This window comes from Manis pentadactyla, chromosome 11 (assembly GCF_030020395.1).
Source record: "Manis pentadactyla isolate mManPen7 chromosome 11, mManPen7.hap1, whole genome shotgun sequence".
Classification (NCBI taxonomy): domain Eukaryota; kingdom Metazoa; phylum Chordata; class Mammalia; order Pholidota; family Manidae; genus Manis; species Manis pentadactyla.
Genome location: NC_080029.1, coordinates 113,084,889 through 113,103,513, shown reverse-complemented (window position 1 = coordinate 113,103,513; position 18,625 = coordinate 113,084,889). Strand labels below are relative to the sequence as shown.

At 55.3% G+C, this 18,625-nt stretch overlaps 1 protein-coding gene across 4 annotated transcripts in view; it reads left to right on the top strand.

The window, feature by feature from the left end:
• RBPMS2 (RNA binding protein, mRNA processing factor 2) overlaps nt 1-18,625 on the top strand; it is a 75,357-nt gene that overhangs the window by 8,763 nt on the left and 47,969 nt on the right. For 3 of the 4 annotated variants that reach the window (XR_008992635.1, XR_005033967.2, XR_008992634.1), the window contains exons 2-6: nt 5,929-6,006; nt 6,588-6,626; nt 7,279-7,341; nt 7,670-7,820; nt 8,329-8,471. Coding sequence is in view for 1 of the 4 variants with exons in the window: in XM_057488897.1 (XP_057344880.1) it covers nt 5,929-6,006; nt 6,588-6,626; nt 7,279-7,341; nt 7,670-7,820; nt 8,329-8,471; nt 14,161-14,223 (537 nt within the window). In the remaining 3 variants the exon portion in view is untranslated. Of the gene's footprint in view, nt 1-5,928; nt 6,007-6,587; nt 6,627-7,278; nt 7,342-7,669; nt 7,821-8,328; nt 8,472-14,160; nt 14,231-14,498; nt 15,581-18,625 lie in introns of those variants that run through there. The other variant, XM_057488897.1, reaches the window with a different exon arrangement.

The window sequence follows — 18,625 nt, the reverse complement described above, 5'->3', positions numbered from 1 at the left end:
GGGTGGTCCTGCAGCCCAGGGAACAGTTTAGAGATTGCAGGGCTGGGGGTTTGCAGAAGGCTGTGCTCGTCCTTCAGACTTAAAGGATAAAAGCTCTACTCTCCAAGGTATACCACTGTTTTTGAAACCAGTTTTTACCCTTTTCCATCTCTAATAAAAGCTGGTACTTATGGAGCCTGTCCTCTCAGCCACAATACCCTGCTGCTGCCTTTCACTGCGAAGTTGAGTGGTTAATGCTCAGCATGAAGACGGCCTTTTGTGTCAAAAAGGTTGGAGGGAGTTGGTGCTACGGAGCTGTCGGCTTCGGGCCTGCTCCTCCCCTTGCAGAGGAGGGCAGAGTGGCTGGACCCAGCCTGCAGGTGGGGTCCTCTTTGCTGAAGAGGGAGGGCCCCACTGGCCCCACCGCCCTAGGCCTGTTTCACACCGCCTTTGCTTGGCGGCTTCCCCTGTACAGAACCTCTTCCCCAGCTTGTCTCCCATCAGCCACCCTCCCGCTCCTGCAGGGTCCCCTGTCAGCTGGGCCCTGTGTGTGCCCTGGGGAGGAGGGAGACCTCTGAGCAGCCACTGTTGAGGGAGCTGGCTCGGCTTGGGGACACCTGAGTGACAGATCTGCCTGTGGGAGTGTCCGAGGCTGAGAGAGATCCCACCTGGAAGCCTTTTCCACAGGGGCCTGAATCTGTGCGGTTAGGCTGCTGCCTTGGGTGTTGCTGTCACTTTACTTCTGAAGGTTTTTGTTTGATTTCCTTCTTTTCTGAAGATCTATAAACAAGTGTCAGTTTGTCTGAAGAAGAATATCGCTGGTACATAGATATGGATGAGTTCCTTGGAGCCCTTCTTCCTACTTCTTTTTAAAAAGTAACTGTATCTCTGGGCTGGGGAGGGCTGCCAGGGAGATGAAAGACCTGGAAGATGTTTTCACCTTTCCTGAAGGCAGGGGCTGGGCAGCTCGGGAGCCTGGGTCCTGTGTTGTGCTGGGACTAGAGTGTGGCTGGGAGGCTCTTTCTAAGGGGCCTTCCCCCCTGGGAGCCTCAAGAATGAGGTGGAGGATGGGAGCATCTACTTCTGTGCTGCTCCTGTGCAGCCCTTCCCTGCCCCTCCTGGAACCCTGGGAGTGAGCTGCAGGGGCCTCTCGTGGAGGAGGTGAGGAGCCATCAAGAGGTCATTGGGAGCCCCCAGGCCCTCCAAGTCCAGCACTAGCTGGAAGGCAAGAGCCCAAGAACATACGCAAAGACCTAGACAACCCCAGGAAGTGTGCATCTGGTGATAGCCCGTGGGGCTGGAACTCCCCCACCCGCTTGCTCCTGGCAACCCTGGGAAACAGGCGACAGGATTTGTCTAAGGGAAGAGAGGCGTCGGGAGCCCCAGAACCTTGCTGGACAGGTGGGATGTTGTGGTGCCAAAGGCTAGTTGGTTCCTCTAGGCAGGCCCAGCGCTGGCTCAGATCTCCAGCAAAGCCTGGTCTGCCCTTGACCATCACAAAGGCCACACAGCCATGTCTGCGATGTCTTGGAGGGGGATGCCTCTCTGGCCAAGTTCCTTTTCCAGGCTGGTTTGGTGCTCCCAGCCGGTTCCACAGAAGAGCTGTTCCTCCACACATTTCTTCTTTCACTGACTTCTAAGGATTCTCCATCGTTTCTCCACATCCTCCCCAGTACCCTCTCTACCCCGTTCCAAACATACCTTCCCACTGTGCTAAGGACCTGGCTGTGCTTCAGCACTGTCTGCTGGTCCTTGCTATGAAGAGGACCATTTTTAAAAGACTGTGTTGCTTTCACATCTCAGGACAGGAGGGAGGTACTCCCCTGGGTTGTCTGGATATTTATGGAGAAGGGGTGAGCATACAGCCCAGTTAAACGAAGTTTGGTGCCTTCTAGCAGCCTGGGGTTGTGTGAATCACCACTTGTGCTTTCTTCAAATACTTGAGAACATTTTTGTGGTGAATTCTTGTAATAAACCCAGGCCTTGGGCTCTTTGGTTGATCTTTCCATCTTGACATCAACCAGTGGTTTGGGTCTGCACCCAACCTCTTCCCTAAATGTTGCTCCCTATTGCCACAGGGCTGGCACCAGCAAGTGACCTGAGAGAAGCAGAAATAGAGACATGGTCTCCAGTGCCAGCCTGGAGCACAGGACTAGTTGGCCACCTTGGAGAAGTAGCTGCATGTGTCTGTCCCTGCCGGCTGTAAAGGATCCTGACTGCTTTCAGTTGTAAAGGATCAGCTTGCTTTCAGTTTCCTCATCTGTAAAACGAGGATATTGAACAAGCTCATCTCCATGGTGCTGCCCACCTTGGACGTTGCTTCCCTGGGGAAGAGGAGCACTGAAGTACCCAGTGACCATCTAAGGTTGCCTCGCTTGCATTCCCAAGCTGGACCCAATCCTGCCTCACTAGGCAAACATAAAATAAATGGCTCCTGGTACCTGAGAGTGAGGTTTTTATGCAAGCAAATGCTGTGATGACAGGAAGCCAACGTGAACAGGCATTTCATTGCACCTCTCCTATGTGCCGGCATAGAGTAAAGGGAGCTCCCCGTCCTGGAAGTAGGTGGTATCCTCGTCGTGCAGGTGAAGAAACAGATTCAGAGAGATGAAGCCGCTTCCCCAAGCCAAGCGTAAAGCTGGGGTGCGAACTCCACTCTGACTGAAGCCTGTTCTCTGACCCATTGATGGTGGTGCTTTGCCATGCTGGGCCATGTCTACCTGTGACTGAATTTCTTCTTTGGAGGGTCTGAGGTGCATGGAGACAGGGGACATCTCAATGTGGAGGCCTGACTCTAGGCACTTTGGAGGGGAGGAACGTTGTGAGACTTGGCTCCTGTCCTGGGGGTTTTGTAGAGTCTGAGGGGGTAGGCTCAGATCGGTGGGGTCTAAAGGCCGCATAGGACTTCAGAGGAAGGAAAGGAGAGTGAGGAGATAGAGGGACCTGAAGGAGGGGTGCCCTTCAGTTAAGGAAGGAAGAAGGGTGGGCTAAGGGGCAGTGCAAGCAGTGGCCTTGAGACACACCCGTGCCGCGGTTGGAGTTGGAGTTGATGGGGTGGGGTGGGACCTGATGGAGGTGGGACCGGGAGTCGGGGTGGATCTGGAACTTTGGGTACCCCCCACGCATAGCTGACCAGCCTGTGAGCTCCTGCTTCCCTCTGCCGCTGGTCTGCCAGCTGCTACTTGTTCTGCCCGTCACGTCAGCTTTTCTGTCATACTAAACAAGTGCCTTAGGAAGGGCTGGCTTCCAAATAGCTGGGTGGCCGCCCTTCACCTCCCCGTGGGGCTAGCGGGGCTGCCCAGGTGCTGCTCCCTCTGTCCCCACAGCCCGATGGATTGCTGGTGGCACAGACAGCTGAGTCAGAACTCCTGGGTCTTACCCAGCTCTGCTCTTGCCAAACTAAATCATGCGAGCCTCAGTTTCCCTGTCTATACAAAGGGATAGACAGAGGGCATGTCATTCATCTGTGGCATCCTTAGGGCTAAGAAAGAACCAAGGAGAGGACCTGATGGAGTTGGAAGCAGGAGTTAGTTCCTAGCAAGGGGTCTGCAGCCTGGCAGGTAGGACCCACCAACTAATCCATAACGGCCTTGGCCTCAGTTTGTTTCCTGAGAGGTGGCCAGGGATACGATGGGAGCTGTGTTGTAGCCTTTTGGACACTGTGGAGCCTAAAAGATGGAAACAGGAAAAGGCTCATCTAGCCCAGAGGGAAGGCTGGAAACAAGGATCTGAGCTGGGAAGGAGAGAACGCTCCCTGGACTTAGCCCACCCCTGCCCTAAGCAGGAAACTTTGTGCTGAGAGCTTGTTATTTGAGGGGGCCTCTGGGGAGGTCTGGCCAGAAAGGAGCCTTTTGAGGAAGGGTTTAAAATTAGCCTGGGTGAAATGGGTGGCCCCTGGGGAGAACTGAGGCAGAGGTTTCTGTGCGGCAGCCCTGGCTTTGCGTTTTGACCAAAGCCCCATCCCACCATCCCGGGGAGGAGGGAGTAGTACTGACCCAGGTACCCAGGTCCATTGGGCATGGCCGTGGCTGGCTTGCACTCCTTCATTCCGTCCTCTGGGGATGGGCTGGGTGCCCAAGCCCTGGCACCCAAAAGCAGCAAGCCTGGATGAGTAGTTGGGGGATGTGGATTTTGAGTCCCAGGTCTGCTGCCCCCAAAGAACAAGCTGTACGAGCGGAGTGGGTCTCTTCTGTTTGGGGGTTTACATGATGCCCTTCCATCAAGGGGCAGAGGGGGTGTAGAGGATGGCAGCACCCAGAGTCTGAGCTCCCTTTCGCCCGTCCTGGAGCCTGGGCTGCCCGGGGGGGCTGTGGGAGGTGCCTCGGGGAGCAGAGGCGTGTCTGGGGAGGGAGAGGCTCATCAAAGGGGGAAGATGTGTCCGAGGTGGCAGGAGCTTCCGCTGGGAATGCTTCTTGGCAGAAAGTCACGGGAGGGAAGCTTGTCTTCCCGCATTCTTCATCAGCTGTGGGCGGGGGTGCTGAAACCAGCAGCTATCGGGGCTGGTTTCCTTCGCCATTCCTGGCTCTGTTGTTGAGGTCTGTGTGTTCTCTGGGGTGTGTGTGTTGGGGATGTTCGGCGTCGAGTGTAACTGCCCGGCTGCCCCAAGTTCCTGACTCAAGGCATTGTCTCTAAAAAGGCTGTTGCCTGGGTTCAGCGGGCCAGCACTGGGGCATGGAGGAAGTTCTTTGGTGCCTCTGGAGAAGGGGTTGTGGCCACTGTAGGGCATCTAAATGCTTTCAAGAGTGGCCACGTGTGGGGTGGGCTGAGGCATGTGAACTTTTTCTTAAATTGACCGTGATGAGTTGAGAAGATCCATGCTCGGCTTAGCGGTACGAGATGCAACTCGAAACAAGAGCCAAGTGTGTGGAAGCTCTACGCATTCGAATTTTTCATTACTCAGAAAGCCGCAGTTCCAAGATATATATTTAATGGATCTCAACTATGGAAAATCCTCCCTCCCCACTAACAATGATTAGCTGATCTGGCCTTGCTAATTTAACCTTGAGTGCCGGCAGCATTTAGCTAGCAGTGGTGAATTAGGAAAGTGTGTCTGCCAACCCTCTCCTGGACCTTAGCCGCAGTTCAGGAGGTCAGGTTTCGCTGGAGTCAAAGGATGGACACCTAGTGGCTAGACTTGGCTTCACCACCAACTTGTAATCATGTTGAGGGCAAGGCTGGTAATTTACAGCATTATCTGCCTCACTTAAAGCTAGCAAGATCCCACTCATTCTTCAAAACCCAGCATCGTTCCATCTCTGACTCCTGACCCAGGTCCCTTACTCAGTAAACATTTGGTACCAACACCATACTAGGAGCTGGTCATAGAGGCAAAATACAACACCCTCCCTACCATTGAAGAACCTGCATCCAGTGTAGGAAGCACTAGGAGTTGGGTACGGAAGTGCTGGGCCCTCTTGAAATCGCTGCAGGGTGTAGTATGGCGTAGGACTTGGGATCCGTTTACATCTTTGCCTCTTCCCTAGGCCAGACGGAGTCTCTCAACTAGGGCTTCATGGGCATCTTCTGGAAAACACATACATTTTTACTTTTGCATCTTTTTAGGAGTAAGACACTGTAACTTTCTCCAGGTCTCAAAGGGGTCCTTGGCCTGAAAAAGGATCCTTGGTCTATGCATTTATGAAACACAGCTCTCTGTTCTAGCGGCTGTTCAGCAGCAGCCGGTCTGTGCAGAGAGGCACTCAGCATGTGCTTCTTGTGACACCTGCAGGATGACCCTGGAGAAAGGAAAGTGTACAGAAAGGGCTTTGAAAAGTTAAATGCTAAGTAACTGAGTGTTTGTTTGCCTCGGCCTCCAAGGGAGGGCCAGGAAATACTGAATTCCACTTTGAACTCTGGAAACTAGAAGTATTCCAGTTCCTTCCCGAAGGAAAAGCCATCATCCTTATCCTCTGTTAACCTGGCCCTGACCACTGTGGTCTCTGTCCCTAGGTCCGGACACTGTTCGTCAGCGGCCTCCCTGTGGACATTAAACCCAGAGAACTCTACCTTCTCTTCAGGCCATTCAAGGTGAGTCTGGACCCAGCCACCCCCAGGCAGAGCCTGTGGTGGAGGAGAAGCTTCAGGAACAAATCTCTGACCTGGATTGGGCAGCAGGAACACATCAACAGTGTGTCAGAAACTAAGATTGCAGACCCGGCTCTGTCCTGCTTCTGCTGACTCACACATTGCTTTCCATTGCTTAGCCCTTTCTGAGCCTGTTTCCTCATCTGTAAAGCAGAGACTACAGAGAATCTCAGTAGACTTCTGTGTAAGGGATCTTTGAGATTCAGTATAGTCTTTTCAATTTGCAGTTGAGAAAACTTAAAAAGATAAGGTCTCTGCTTCTGGATTACAAGCTAATGGAGCAAACGGAAATTTATTCATTCAGCGACCAATGCTACCACCTGATGAGCTAGACATCCCATGTGCTAGACCATGTGACATGGAACACCAGGGCAGAGGGCCCTCAGCAGTGATGGTCAGAGCTGGTGGGCTTTGGGGGGAGAAGAGCGTGAGGATGATGCACATGGGCGCTGGGGGACAGGTGGCTGGGATTAGCACAACTAAGGCTTCTGACCTTCACCATTAATGACCACCTCTCTCTGCAGGGCTATGAAGGGTCCTTGATCAAGCTCACGTCCAGACAGGTAATTTCCATTGTTTTTCTTCCAGCCCAGATCAGCTGCTGAGCTGGGACCTGAGCCTGTTGCCTTTTCTTCAATCTTGAGGCATCCCATTTCAGTTCCGGGCTAACGAAAGAGCAGCCTCTGTGTGGCCCTTCTCCTTTCCAGTCAGCTTCTGGTTCTTGCTCTCTGGCTCTTAAGAAGCCATGGCCTGACCCCAAGGCTGGGGATACAGAGGTGGTGGCCGTGCTCTGGCTGCCGCTACCAGGAGGCTGGGTCCCAGAGCCTTCGGAGGCCATTCAGGGTCTGGACTGAGCCTTGGCAAAGTGAAGCTGGACAAGTTTTCAACCTGTTGCCCCTTGATTGAACCTGGAGTTTTCCCATGCCCTTGATACATTGGTGTCCCCTTTCGTGCCAGGGAATACACTGGAACTTACTTTTAATTACCTGCATAAATTTAAAAGAAAGGCTTTTACTGGAAGAGTGATGTTTATTGTAGTGGGATAAAGTCCTATTGGCCTCATTTCCCACAGTGTGGTACTGGGGGGAGACTTTTGGTGCATGAGAACCTTCTGTTCAGGATGAATCTAGGGAGGATATGGGCAAGAGTTGTTTGTTTGAGGGGGAGATGGAGTGTTGGGAGAGATGCAAGGGTGTTCTCTCTTTTTCCTGCTAGCCTGTTGGTTTTGTGATCTTTGACAGCCGAGCAGGAGCAGAAGCAGCCAAGAACGCATTGAACGTGAGTAGATGGAGCCCAGGTCTTTCTGTGACCCACTGACCTCTAGGCAACAGGTACTCCTGTCCAATCTTCCATAATCCTTCCCCCACTCCACAGCCATGGAAAGGGCCACAAATGTACCTTATTACCCAGCCTTTGCGGGTCAGAGTCCCCAGCTGCACTGTTTGCACCAAACCCTGCTTTTCACGTGGCCTGAGAAGCATGTCCTCTGTCTGGGCCCCAGTGTGGGCCAGTGTTTCAGGCAAGATCATTTTTGGGCCCTTCTGTACCCACTGCAGTGGATAGTCCTACAGAGTAAAATCTTTCCCTTCCTTTCCTTCCTATGTAGGGTATTCGCTTTGATCCCGAGAACCCACAGACCCTGAGGCTAGAGTTTGCCAAAGCCAACACCAAGATGGCCAAGAACAAGCTAATGGCTACACCAAATCCCACCAGTGCTCACCCTGCCCTGGGAGCTCACTTCATCGCACGGGACCCCTGTGAGTAGCACTCGGAGCGGCCTTCTGCTGCCCTTGTACTGGGTGCAAGCTGGGGGCCCTAGGGGAAGCTGTGTACAGAGGGCAGACGGTGAGGTTCTTGTGGAGAGACTGGGCCTGCCTGCCTGCCTGCCCCTTTTCCAGGAGGCTTCTTGCATCCCCAGCCACCCATCTCTGCAGGTCCCATGCCTCCTTCCTCCCCTGCAGCCTGTGCTGCGCCTCACACGCACTGAGCTACTGAGCCGTCAGCATCGCCCACCTACCCTGGAGCCTTCTCTGATTCCTCTTGGTTGAGATGGGCGGGGGCCTGTCTGAGGGCTTCCTGAAGTAGACAGGACGCTCACCATGCCAGGTCAGCGTGACGTGGCTTCCTGCCCCCATCCTTGAGAGGAATCTGGCCTGAGTGGGGAGCTCATGCTTCAACCAGGGTGCTGGGTCACCTTCCCTGGAATGGGGTAGCGGAAAGACAGACCAGCGTTCTGATGGGGGGAGCTGTTGTCTCCCGTTGTAGATGACCTGATGGGGGCTGCTCTGATCCCTGCGTCCCCAGAGGCCTGGGCCCCCTACCCTCTGTACACCACAGAGCTGACCCCCGCCATCTCCCATGCTGCATTCACCTACCCAGCTGCTGCCGCCGCTGCCCTACATGCCCAGGTAAGCCCCTCTGGGGGAGGCAGGCCAGGGAGGGACGAGGCTCCCACCCGGCCATTGGGCCGCCCATGTCCGCAGAGCTGCTGTCTTCCACGACGCCCCTCAGGGTTGGGGTCTGACGGAGGGGCGGGAGATCAGCCATGATGCCCGTGGAGCTTCGGCGGCAGGATGCCGAGTGCTGAGAGACCCAGCCGTGGTTCCGCCACCGCCCTGAACACCCGCTGGCGGGTACTGCCTGCATCCGGCCTGAGGTGGCAGAGCCGCCATTCAGCTCCCAGCCCGAGTGTGGTCCCTGGGGCCAGGCCGCCTGCCTTTGCCTCCCCCGTCTTTATGAACTTCAGAAAGCTCTTAAAGATTCCTGTGTCTAGGTTTTTTTAATCATCTAGAAAAATGAGGATGGTGTTTTCGGTCTCAGGATTGTGAGAACTACGTGCTAAGACATGGAAGTCTAGCACGGTACCTCGAGTTCCCTGAGCGCTCACGCCGGGTTTGCCTTGTTCTTGTGAGGCCTGGATGCTCTCCACTGTGCACCTGGGCCAGCGCGGGAAAGAGGCAACCAGCGCCTCTCGGGGAGGGTCAGGGCAGAGCTGGGCTGAGGCCCTGGGCACCACAGGGCTCTGCACGCCGAGGGCCGCACCAGGGGCTCGGGAGGGGACCAGTGGCTGGTCAGGTGCCAGCGCCGCCTCTGTGAGGCAGCACAGCACCCTGCCACGCAGCACAGGAGCGCTGAGGAGTGGTGGCCAGCCACCTCCACCTCTGGTCAGCAAAGTGACTGAGAGCTGAGCTTCGGGAAGAGTGACCTGGCCGGGCGAGAACAGAGGTCACCTGGCCAGGAGTAGAAGGGGATATGGAGGAAAAGGAGATGCGGAGCCAGGAAGGGATAGTTCACAGGACCTGGAAGCCGAAGTGGGAGGGCTGAGCATATGTCCTCCTCAGGTCTTCCGAAGGGCTCAGTGACATCTGAGTTTGCCCGGGTCCAAGGTGGAAGGTTCAGATTCCCGGGCCACTTACCCCAGCGGGGAGTTCTCCCTGGCCACAGCCACTTGAGCTCATTCCTGGGGCAGACACGCGGTTAAACCTGGCGCTCTTGCGCAGCTGTGCACCACAGACAGCTGGGAAATTGGTGGGGGCAGGAGGTGGTAAAGATCTTCCCCTAGAGGGAGAGGTTTGGGTATTTACCGCAGACCAGGTTCTGTGGCGGCCCTGGACCAGTGAGCCGGGGAGACGGTGCCATCCTCCGGCCTGGCGGAGTGCGGAAGGCGGGCCACAGTCCTTTTGGCGCGCAGGGAGTTTCACCGCACAGGATGCCCCTGGAAGGCCTCGCTGGGCTCCTTTCCTCTCATCCCCACTTTGCCATCAATTAACTACCTGATCTTCTGTGAGTGCTCCCCTCTGGGCCTCTGTGTGTGTCCTCATCTGTAAAAATGAGAGGGCGCCACCAGACGGGTGGCAAGGTTCTGCCCCATCTGCTCTGAGCTGCCAGGCCACAGCAGTGGGGAGGCAGAGGCCAGGAGCCAGGGCCGGCTGGTGTGTCAAGGAGAGGCGCCTCTGCCCTTTTCGGGGTGCCCCCTAACTGGCTGGGAGTGGTGTGCTCCCCACTGCAGGGCTCTGTGCCCTCCTGTCGTCTCCCTTTCCAGCTTCCTCCCACCCCACCCACACCCTGTGGCTGTCTCAACTCCAGTCCAGCCGCCTCGGTCCCTATCCTGGCTGTCTCTTGAAACACCTGTGTGACCTTGGGCAAGTTGCTTAGCCTCTCTGTCTCAGTTTCTTTATGGAGCATGATAGTCATACGCATCTTACAGGACTGTCATCCGCCTGGTAGTACACAGGCAGTGCTGAAGTGCTGATCATCGTGGTTATTACGTCATATCATTATTGCCTAGCCTCCACCCCCGCTCCCGGGTCTTTTCTGAGGCCGGAGGCCTCCTTGTGCCTTAGTTCCTGTCTTCTGGCCTTGCTGGGAAGGGGAGAAAGTCCTCCTCAAAGGAGAGGTATTTCTCGGGAGGCAGACTAGCGACAAGAGATTGAACTAGGTAGTAACTGGTTCTACCCCTGCTACTCAAGCTAACAGACATGAAAGCATTTTCCAAGTAGTAACATTTTCTCTTTTCCTTCCAAGAGCTCCCTCCCTGCCCCCTGACGGGGCTGTCCCAGAGGGGGAGGCTGAAAGTGCCTAAATAAAGGAAGTGGACACTGTTGATCATAAGGGGATTATTCTGACCCCAGAGGACCAACAGAACTGAGTTTGTGCGTGCCTGGGGGCAAAGAGGTGACTTGGAGAGAAGGTAGCCGCTAACGGACAAAGAGGATGAAAACCAATCCTTCCTTTCTCTACCTCAACCTGTGCACTCTGACTGCACGCCCTTTACCAGTAGCTCAGCCTGAGCCGAGGCAGCCACGTGTGGCCACAGGGACCAGACCTGCGGGCAGGGGCTGGAGATGGTTCCAGCCCACTCTCTAGGCACCAGGACGTCTTGCTCGACCGCTGATCCTATTGATAAAATCTTTTCCTTTAAGAGAGAGTGGCATGCAAGAGGTGTGGATGGCAGGGGCACGCTGGGGTCTGGCACAGGAAGATGGTGGCCTAAAAGGAGGGGTTCTCTGTGTCTCTTGCACCCCAGTGTCCTCCCAGACTGGACTGCATTTTCCATTTCAACCTGAGGATATGGGAGCCTTTCACCGTGGCTCTGTCCACCCTACACTGGCTCAGACACTCATTTAGAACCTTAGAGTTTCATGAACCCCCTGGCCTCTGTTTTCTTATCTGTATAATGGAGAGTTGATAATAGCATCAATTTCATAGGGTTTTTGTGAGGATTAAATTAATGTAGTATCTTATGAAAACTGCTCAGAACAGCATGAGGCACATGCTAGTGCTTCATAAGCATTGGCTATTTGAGGTCTGCGCTTATGGAAAAAATAGGGTGTTTTTTTTTTTAATTCTTTTTCCTTTGCTTTTCCTCCTACTGCCAGGAAAATTGCTACTTTTTAGTCCTTAGACTTGGTAGGTGTACAATCACAGATAATAGTCATTTATAAAAATTACATGTTTAATTAAATTTTAGGACATTTTTCCATGTCAGTAAGTATAGATCTTCATTCTGGATGCCTGGCTAGCATTATATAAGTGTTGTGTGTTTTTCTCCCTTGTGGGCACCTGTCCTGTTTAATTTCCTTATTATAAATTCCTAGAACTATTACGAGGTCAAAGTGTAGACTTGCCAACCTGGGTTAATTAAGACTAGGTATTGTCTTATGGCTTTGTGATGAGTGAGGCTCCCGTATGTATCGGCCATTCCTGTTTTTTCTCATGTGGATTCATTCCTTTGCACACTTCCTGGCATATCTTCTCAATTAGTCCCAAGATCTGAGAGAGGATGAAGTTTGTGTCCCCTTTTTGTTGTGATGCTGCCCCTCATGGAGCCTGGTCATTCTAGATCTGTCCCTGGGGGGTGACTCTCGGGACCCCCAAACTCCCTGTGAATAACTGGAGGCCCTGAGAGGGGGCCAGCTTTCTGTTCCAGGGTATCCTGGCCGGAGGGTCTCTATTTCTGGGCAGGGGCAGGGGCAGGAAGGGACCGTGCTTCTTTAGAGGACTGCCAGCCTATACCGGCATCACAGGGAAGTGGAAGTATAGCCCCTCAAGTACATTCTGTCCACTTCGGTGGCACGGCTGTCGCAGGCTTGGAAATGGGGACTTCCCTGTACTTCCTTGTCAAGGAGGCAGCGCTCATCTCAGGCTAGAGGGAAAGCCGCTGCTTTGGAGACTGAGTGGCACACCTAGGGGGAGAGCGTGAGACCAGATGAAGCAGGCTTGCAGACGGAGCCCTTAAGCAGCTGCTGGTGATCTTGGCATCCGCAGTGGTGACAGGGCCTGAGTCACAGGCCTCCGGAGTCCCTCCCACTCTCAGCCCATGTTCTCTCCTGTCCAGCCCTGCAGGGCACCCAGCCTGACAGGCACTTCCTTGGCATGGGGCTGCCCCCCCCGGAAGCGGGGCGCAGGGTAGCAGTCGGGGCCCACTCAGGGCCTCCCTGAGCTGGCTTGGGCCACAGGCTTCTGGGCTGGCATTAGTGCCCGTTCCTCCTCATCCCTTAATTGTGGGAGACGCTCTAGTGTCCAGCCTGGCTTCCAGCTGAGAGGGCACCGACAGCTGAGCAAAGGGCAGAGGGCCTTCTTCCCACTCAGCTGTCAGCCAGGAAGGGAGGGAACTGCTTCTAGATGTCTAGGAGGTGGGAGAGAAGATGGGCTGCCTCTGAGGCTGGGCAGCTGAGGCAAGAAGAGGCTCTTGACCTTTGCTGTGTGGCCTGGGGCTTAATCAAGGCAATCCTAACAGCCTGGGCTCACCTGTCTCATAGTGAGAGCAGGGCCACATCCTCGGAGCCCTGAAAAGACCCTGGCATTGGTCAGGTGGCCTGAGACCTGTGGCTGTTCTTTGCCAAGTGTCCTGATATCTCAGAGTATCAGCCCCTGACTTCCTGCTGAGCATGTGGTGGGTAGAGTTCCTCACTGAACAAAACAGCAGCTAGAATTTGGAGAGGGCACAGGAGCAAATTCTCAAGCAGCTTCTGTCAGCCCCCACATGGCCTGGCATTGCTCAGTATCTCCTCGGGTTAGAGGCAGGGATTCCAGGCAGCCAGGTGGGTAACTGGGTCTGACTGCTGAAGCTTCAAGGGAGTTACCTGTATGACCCACTACTATTTGTTTTTTTTGCGTTGGGTCTCGGGTGCCACCCCTTCCTTCCTTAATGGCTCCCAGGCACCCCTCTGTGGGTACTTTTCCCTCACTTGGGGTTCTGTGATGCCCTGGCATCCCTGGGTTAGCCTGGGGCAGACTTGCTGCCTGGAACTGGGGTGGGTAGCCTCTGTGCAATCTTGGCTTGGCAACTAGCACAGCTCACCATCCAGGCTACTGGTTCATGGGGAAGGAGGTACATGTCGTTTTGTGACCCATCTCTGGGAATCCTGCTTTGGAGCTACTGCTCTGTGGGGCCTTCGGGCAAGTGCCAGGGTTTAGGTTACTGCCAGGCCCTGCGTTGTGGGTCTCAGCTCATAGGTAACAAATCTCCAAATTAAGGAAGCTTGTAACAGGAGGGATGGAGAGGTAAAAACCAGGAAGAAGCATCAGCCGGGCCTCATCCATGGCTTCCTTGGAGAATCATACAAGGACAGGACCAAAGCCTGAGAGTCCTCCCGGTCGAAGACTACACTGACTTTGATTTCTAATGCGTTCTTACGTTGTCTTATGTGATCCTCATGGACGAACTGACTTGACCATCTATATCCTGTAGCTGGATGAGGACACTGAGACTCGAAGAAGTCAGGCAATAATGTATCAGGTTCATTCTCCTGATGTTAGGAATTCGGCACTCTCCCGGCAAAGGGGGAGGGGCAGATTGCTGGCACTAGTGCCCCCGGCCACCAAGACCCCACCTGGTACAACTGGGCCCATTCAAATGAGGTTTGGTGGAGTGCAAAACACCTTTGTGACCACTCTTGTTTGAACCTTGACCCTGCAGAGGAGGCAGGTCAGGGCGCACTCCCATTTTCAGGATGAAGAAACTGATGCCTAGAGGTGAGTCACTGACAGAACCAGGACTCCAGCAGGGACACCGAAGGCCGTGTTTGCCAGGCCCCCCGCCCCGTCACGAGAAGGGCCCGCACGGCTGGCTGCTGACGCTGGCTTCTCTTCCAGGTGCGCTGGTACCCTTCCTCTGATGCTGCCCAGCAAGGATGGAAGTACCGGCAGTTCTGTTAGTTCTTCAGTAAGTGCCGGCCCAGAGGCCCGGGTGCAGACGTCCCAGACCCTCGCTTCCTGCAGGGACCAGCGTCCTCCCTCTGCCTGGGTGGAGAGCCACTGGGGCTCGGCCCCCCCACCCCCGAGCTCCTGCACTGGGGCTTCCTGGCTAGTGTCCCCTTCTCCTGCCCTGTCACCCCGGCCATCCATTTTGCAGCCTCCTCACCAGGGGAAGGCCTGGGTCCAGCTCCAGTGCCAGACCCCTGCTCACGGCCACCTCTCTCCCCTCCGTCCAGGTCCTGAAAGCGCAGCCTGAGGCCCCTGCCCCCCTGGGGAGGAAGCTGCCCCCGGCGGCCTGTGGAGGCCTGTGGAGGCCTGTGGAGGGCTGCCGCTTTTCTCCAAAGACTGTGAATTCTAAGCCCGACCCAGCGGACTGCTTCCTGTCTCCCTGCTCTCCTGGTCCTGGGCCCCGTCCTTCCCCGGGGCCCTTTCCAAGGCCTCACAGGGCCGTCCTCGCTCGGACGCTCAGGCCCACCTCGGAGGCCTTCCTGGACTGCGCAAGGCCCCACCTCCGGTCCAGACTTGTTTCTGTAGCTCCACCCCAAAGATGAGGCATTTCATTTTGCATGTTTTCTGGCATGAATTAAGACACTTAAACTTGTGTATATGTGAGTGTACAGTTTGTTCTCACATTGTGTCACCATAGCAACAGGTCCCGGCCACCAATGGCTCATCATTCTGGTCCCTCTCTCCACACCCCTTCCCTGCACCTACCCTGCCTCACTGAGGCCGGGGCCCCGCCGCCAGTCCCTCCCGCGCCCCCCGCCAGCCCCCCACAACCAGGCTGAGGAGCAGCAACCACCCAGCAGAGATAGTGTTTTCCATTTCAACCAGGGTCCTCTGCTTCCTCCTCCTCAGATGGGCCAAACTGTTAAGAAAATCCTTTGCCCATTTCGCTTACCTCTCCGCAGCGCACCCACCCCTGCCGTTGCTCCTTATTCTTTCCAAACTTCGAAAACCAACCAAAAAGTAAAAGTATTTTTGTACCCTATGTAACAAAATATTTAAGCATCATAGAGGATTTTTCGTGTGTGTGTGCAATTAATTATTGAAGAGACCTTGTTCGCCCTGTCAGATAAGTTTAATGTTTAGTTTGAGGCATGAAGAAGAAAGGGTTTCCATTCTCTAGCAATGAGCCTTTGTGTCAGGCATTAGTTTAAGAAAAGTGAAGGAGAAATTGTGCAATTTTTTGTTTTGTGAGCACAGCAGCTGTGGCTGGCTTGCCGTTTTCAGACTTGGGCTGTTGTAATTGCTGATCCTGTGAGAATGTGAAGCTGGATAATATATGAAATGCAAAATAAAAAATCAGCCAACGTAACTGCTCTCTGACCTTTGCTTCCACCGGGGGTCAATTGCCATTGGGAGGGCGTCGGGCCCGGATGTGGAGAGGTCGCGGGGAGGAAGTGAAGTGGCCCTGGAGCTCCTGAAGCGTCTCCTTCCCTCTCTGTGTAACTTAGAGCCTGGAGAAGGCCCTTGCCTAGGGCAGGGGCCTCATCTGCCAGCCACCCAGTGTTTAACCCATTCACTGCTTTTCCAAGGTCTGAGGATGGGGATGGAGGTTCCCTGCACCCAGGGGAGGCCCCCAAATGGGACCTCCATTTTCTCCAGGATCTGTTATCTAGTTAGCTTAACGCTTCCTAGTCTGTGCTTCTGGTGGAGAAGGACTGGGTGCTGGGAGGTTGGGCTCCCGTTTGTAGAGATGCCAGTGTATGTCTTATGACAGGCTGTGCCAGAGGGAAGGAGAGCCCCACAAGCCTGGCCCAGGACGGGTTCAGCCCACCCACCCTGTAGGCTCGCGGCCACAGCTCTGGTTCTGGAGAGGAGGCTCGTTGGCTGGGAGCCAGAGCACATGGGTAGGGAGGTCAGGGAAGCTTATGTGGTGCCAAGACCCTGGGCCGGTTGGACCCAGTCAGGACCCCTGCAGCTGGCCCTGGTTCTTCCCCTTGTGACTTGGGGCCTCAGTTTCCTCATCTTTCAAGTGGTGGTTTGGAACACTGACCTTTGTCTTTTTCATCTGCACCTCCCACCCCCTCCCCATGCCCTTCACAGCTTGCCTTGAATCTGTGCCTAGAAAGGAGGGGGACAGGAGAGGCCCCCAGAGCCTGGCTCTGAGCAAAGCTGAAGTGGCTGTGAGTGGCCGTGGTCTCTCTCTGCTGCCTGCCTTACCCCTTCTCCTGGATCCCAGTCTTGCACTGGATGACTTGGGTCCAAAGTGTTCTGCTTATGAACTGCCAGCTGTTAAAGGCCCAGGGGTGACGAGCAGCGCTGGCTAATACCTGCGCGTGAAGGGAGGATCCAGCTCCCCGAGGCACCGTGAAGGAGGAGGAGCCTAGCAGGGTGGCAGGTGGTTACCTGACCCCAGGGGAAGGCACTGGGAGAAGGGGAGTTTGCGGCGGTGTTCCTGCCTGCACCGGGACCAGCTGGGCCCTTGCCCAGCGAGATCTGAGCGAGATCTTCCGGCCTGCGGCCCCTCCTGGTGCTCGTGGAGAAGCTGCTCAGAGTCTACAGTGCCACCCAGGGCCAAGCTGATGCCTGACCTACTTCAGCTGTGCCAGAACCACGGGGTCTTCTTGAGGCGGTGAATTATTTAGCAGGGGCGCCTGGGCCTTTCTGAGAGGAGCTAAGAAAGATGCTCCATAATTTAAAGGCCCCCGCTCCCCTGGCTGCCCTGGGGGAGGCTTCCTTCACGCCTTACCTAGCAGGGCCCAGGCCTGGGTCTGAGGAGGAGCTGGGAAGGGGAGGGAGGCCCGAGGGCATCCCAGAGGGGTCTCTGCAGATGGCCTGGCACTTTTTTCAGGGTGAGAGGCCTTAGTCGACAATCATGTTTGAACGGAACTTGTGAAGCTGATGAACTTCAATAGTTCAAAGGGCTTCCTAGCAAGGATGCAGTAAGACTCGGGCTAGAGGCAGCCGGGTCCTGACTCCATCCCGAGCTCTTTCCAGAAAGCACCTATTCCTTCCCAGAGGTGTTTAATCCTGATGCAATTACAGGAGCAAGGCTTCCTTCGTTTCTGAAAGGATTTTAGTCGTCCGGGAACTGAAATCTCCCCTAGGGCAGAGGAGGCCATCTTCACAAAAGTGCGAGCCTCCCACACAGATGTGGCCAGTGTGAAGTGGGTGCTTGTTGAGACTAGGGAACCATGGCCTGAAGCTGGCTCTGTACTTCTTGGGACAAAAATGATGCTCGTTACCCTGACGGGGCCATTCTGGGGCACCACTGCGTTGCCAGCGTTTTCTCTTGGAGCCTTCCCAGGAGGGCAGGCTCCCAAGCCCGCCTGTGGGGCGTGCAGGCTGATGGCCTGCCAGCTTCCTTGGGAGCCGGGGCAGGGAATAGGCTCAGGCCCCCCGGGGCTGCAGGTCTCAGGCTGGAGCAGGACTCACTCCTCACTCGGACCTCGGCCTGGCCGTGCTGCCCTGCCTGTCCTGTGTGTGCCCGGCATAGCTCCATTTCCTGTGGCCTGGAATGAGGCCTTTTTGATCTAAGGAAGTTCTCTGTAGGAATGCAAATATCCCTGAGAAACAGGGCACAACCCCCCAGAGTAGGATTAGGGGAAATGCCAGTAGCAGACCCTGGAAGGGAAGGGTAAAAACGGGAGAAGAAACTTCCCTGCAAAGTATTGGGAGGAGGGGGCAAAATTCTCTCCACCCAGCAGCTGCCCAGCCTGCCTCCACCCAGGTGGGCCGCCTCCAAACAGCGGGTCCCTCTCCCTGATGCGTTTCCTCAGGAGCAGGGGGGCTGTAGGAACTGAGGCTCCAGCCTTGTGAGGGGAAAGGGGCAGTACTCCAGGGCGGCTGGCAAGGGGCCTGAGCTCCTGGGGCATTTCCCCTGGGCCTCCTCGGCCTCCCAGCCTGCTCATACCCGCTGGTCAGTGTGGACAGTATACACGGGCTCCCTCGCTCTGGCTCCTGTTTGGGTTGGGGGCGTAGGAGCCCTTCCAGGAAATTGGAGGGAGGTCAGTGAGTGGTGTCAGTTGCCCCTGGGCCAATGTTTTCATGACCTTAGAGAGGCCCACTTTGCCTGGCTTTCTGAGGGGCGCCAGCCCATCAGAATCAGGATGTTAGCATCAGGAATGGTTGGTCCGGCCCCCTCTCCTGTTTGACAGCTGAGGAAGCGGAAGCACGAGGTGTTTGCTCTACGGGCATGGAAGCCATGGCTGAGGCTTCTGCCTCCTGACTGCCCGTCCAGCTCCGTCCACCACCCACATGGCTATTCCAAAACCACACACACAGCCTTGAGCTGAAAGGCAGAGAGGCAGCAGATGCAGGACGGCCGCAGACTCCAAAGCCTCTCCCTGCAGTTCAGAAGTCAGGACTAGAGCTCAGGTTTCTTACCTGGCACACTTTCTGCCCAAGTATCTTGGTC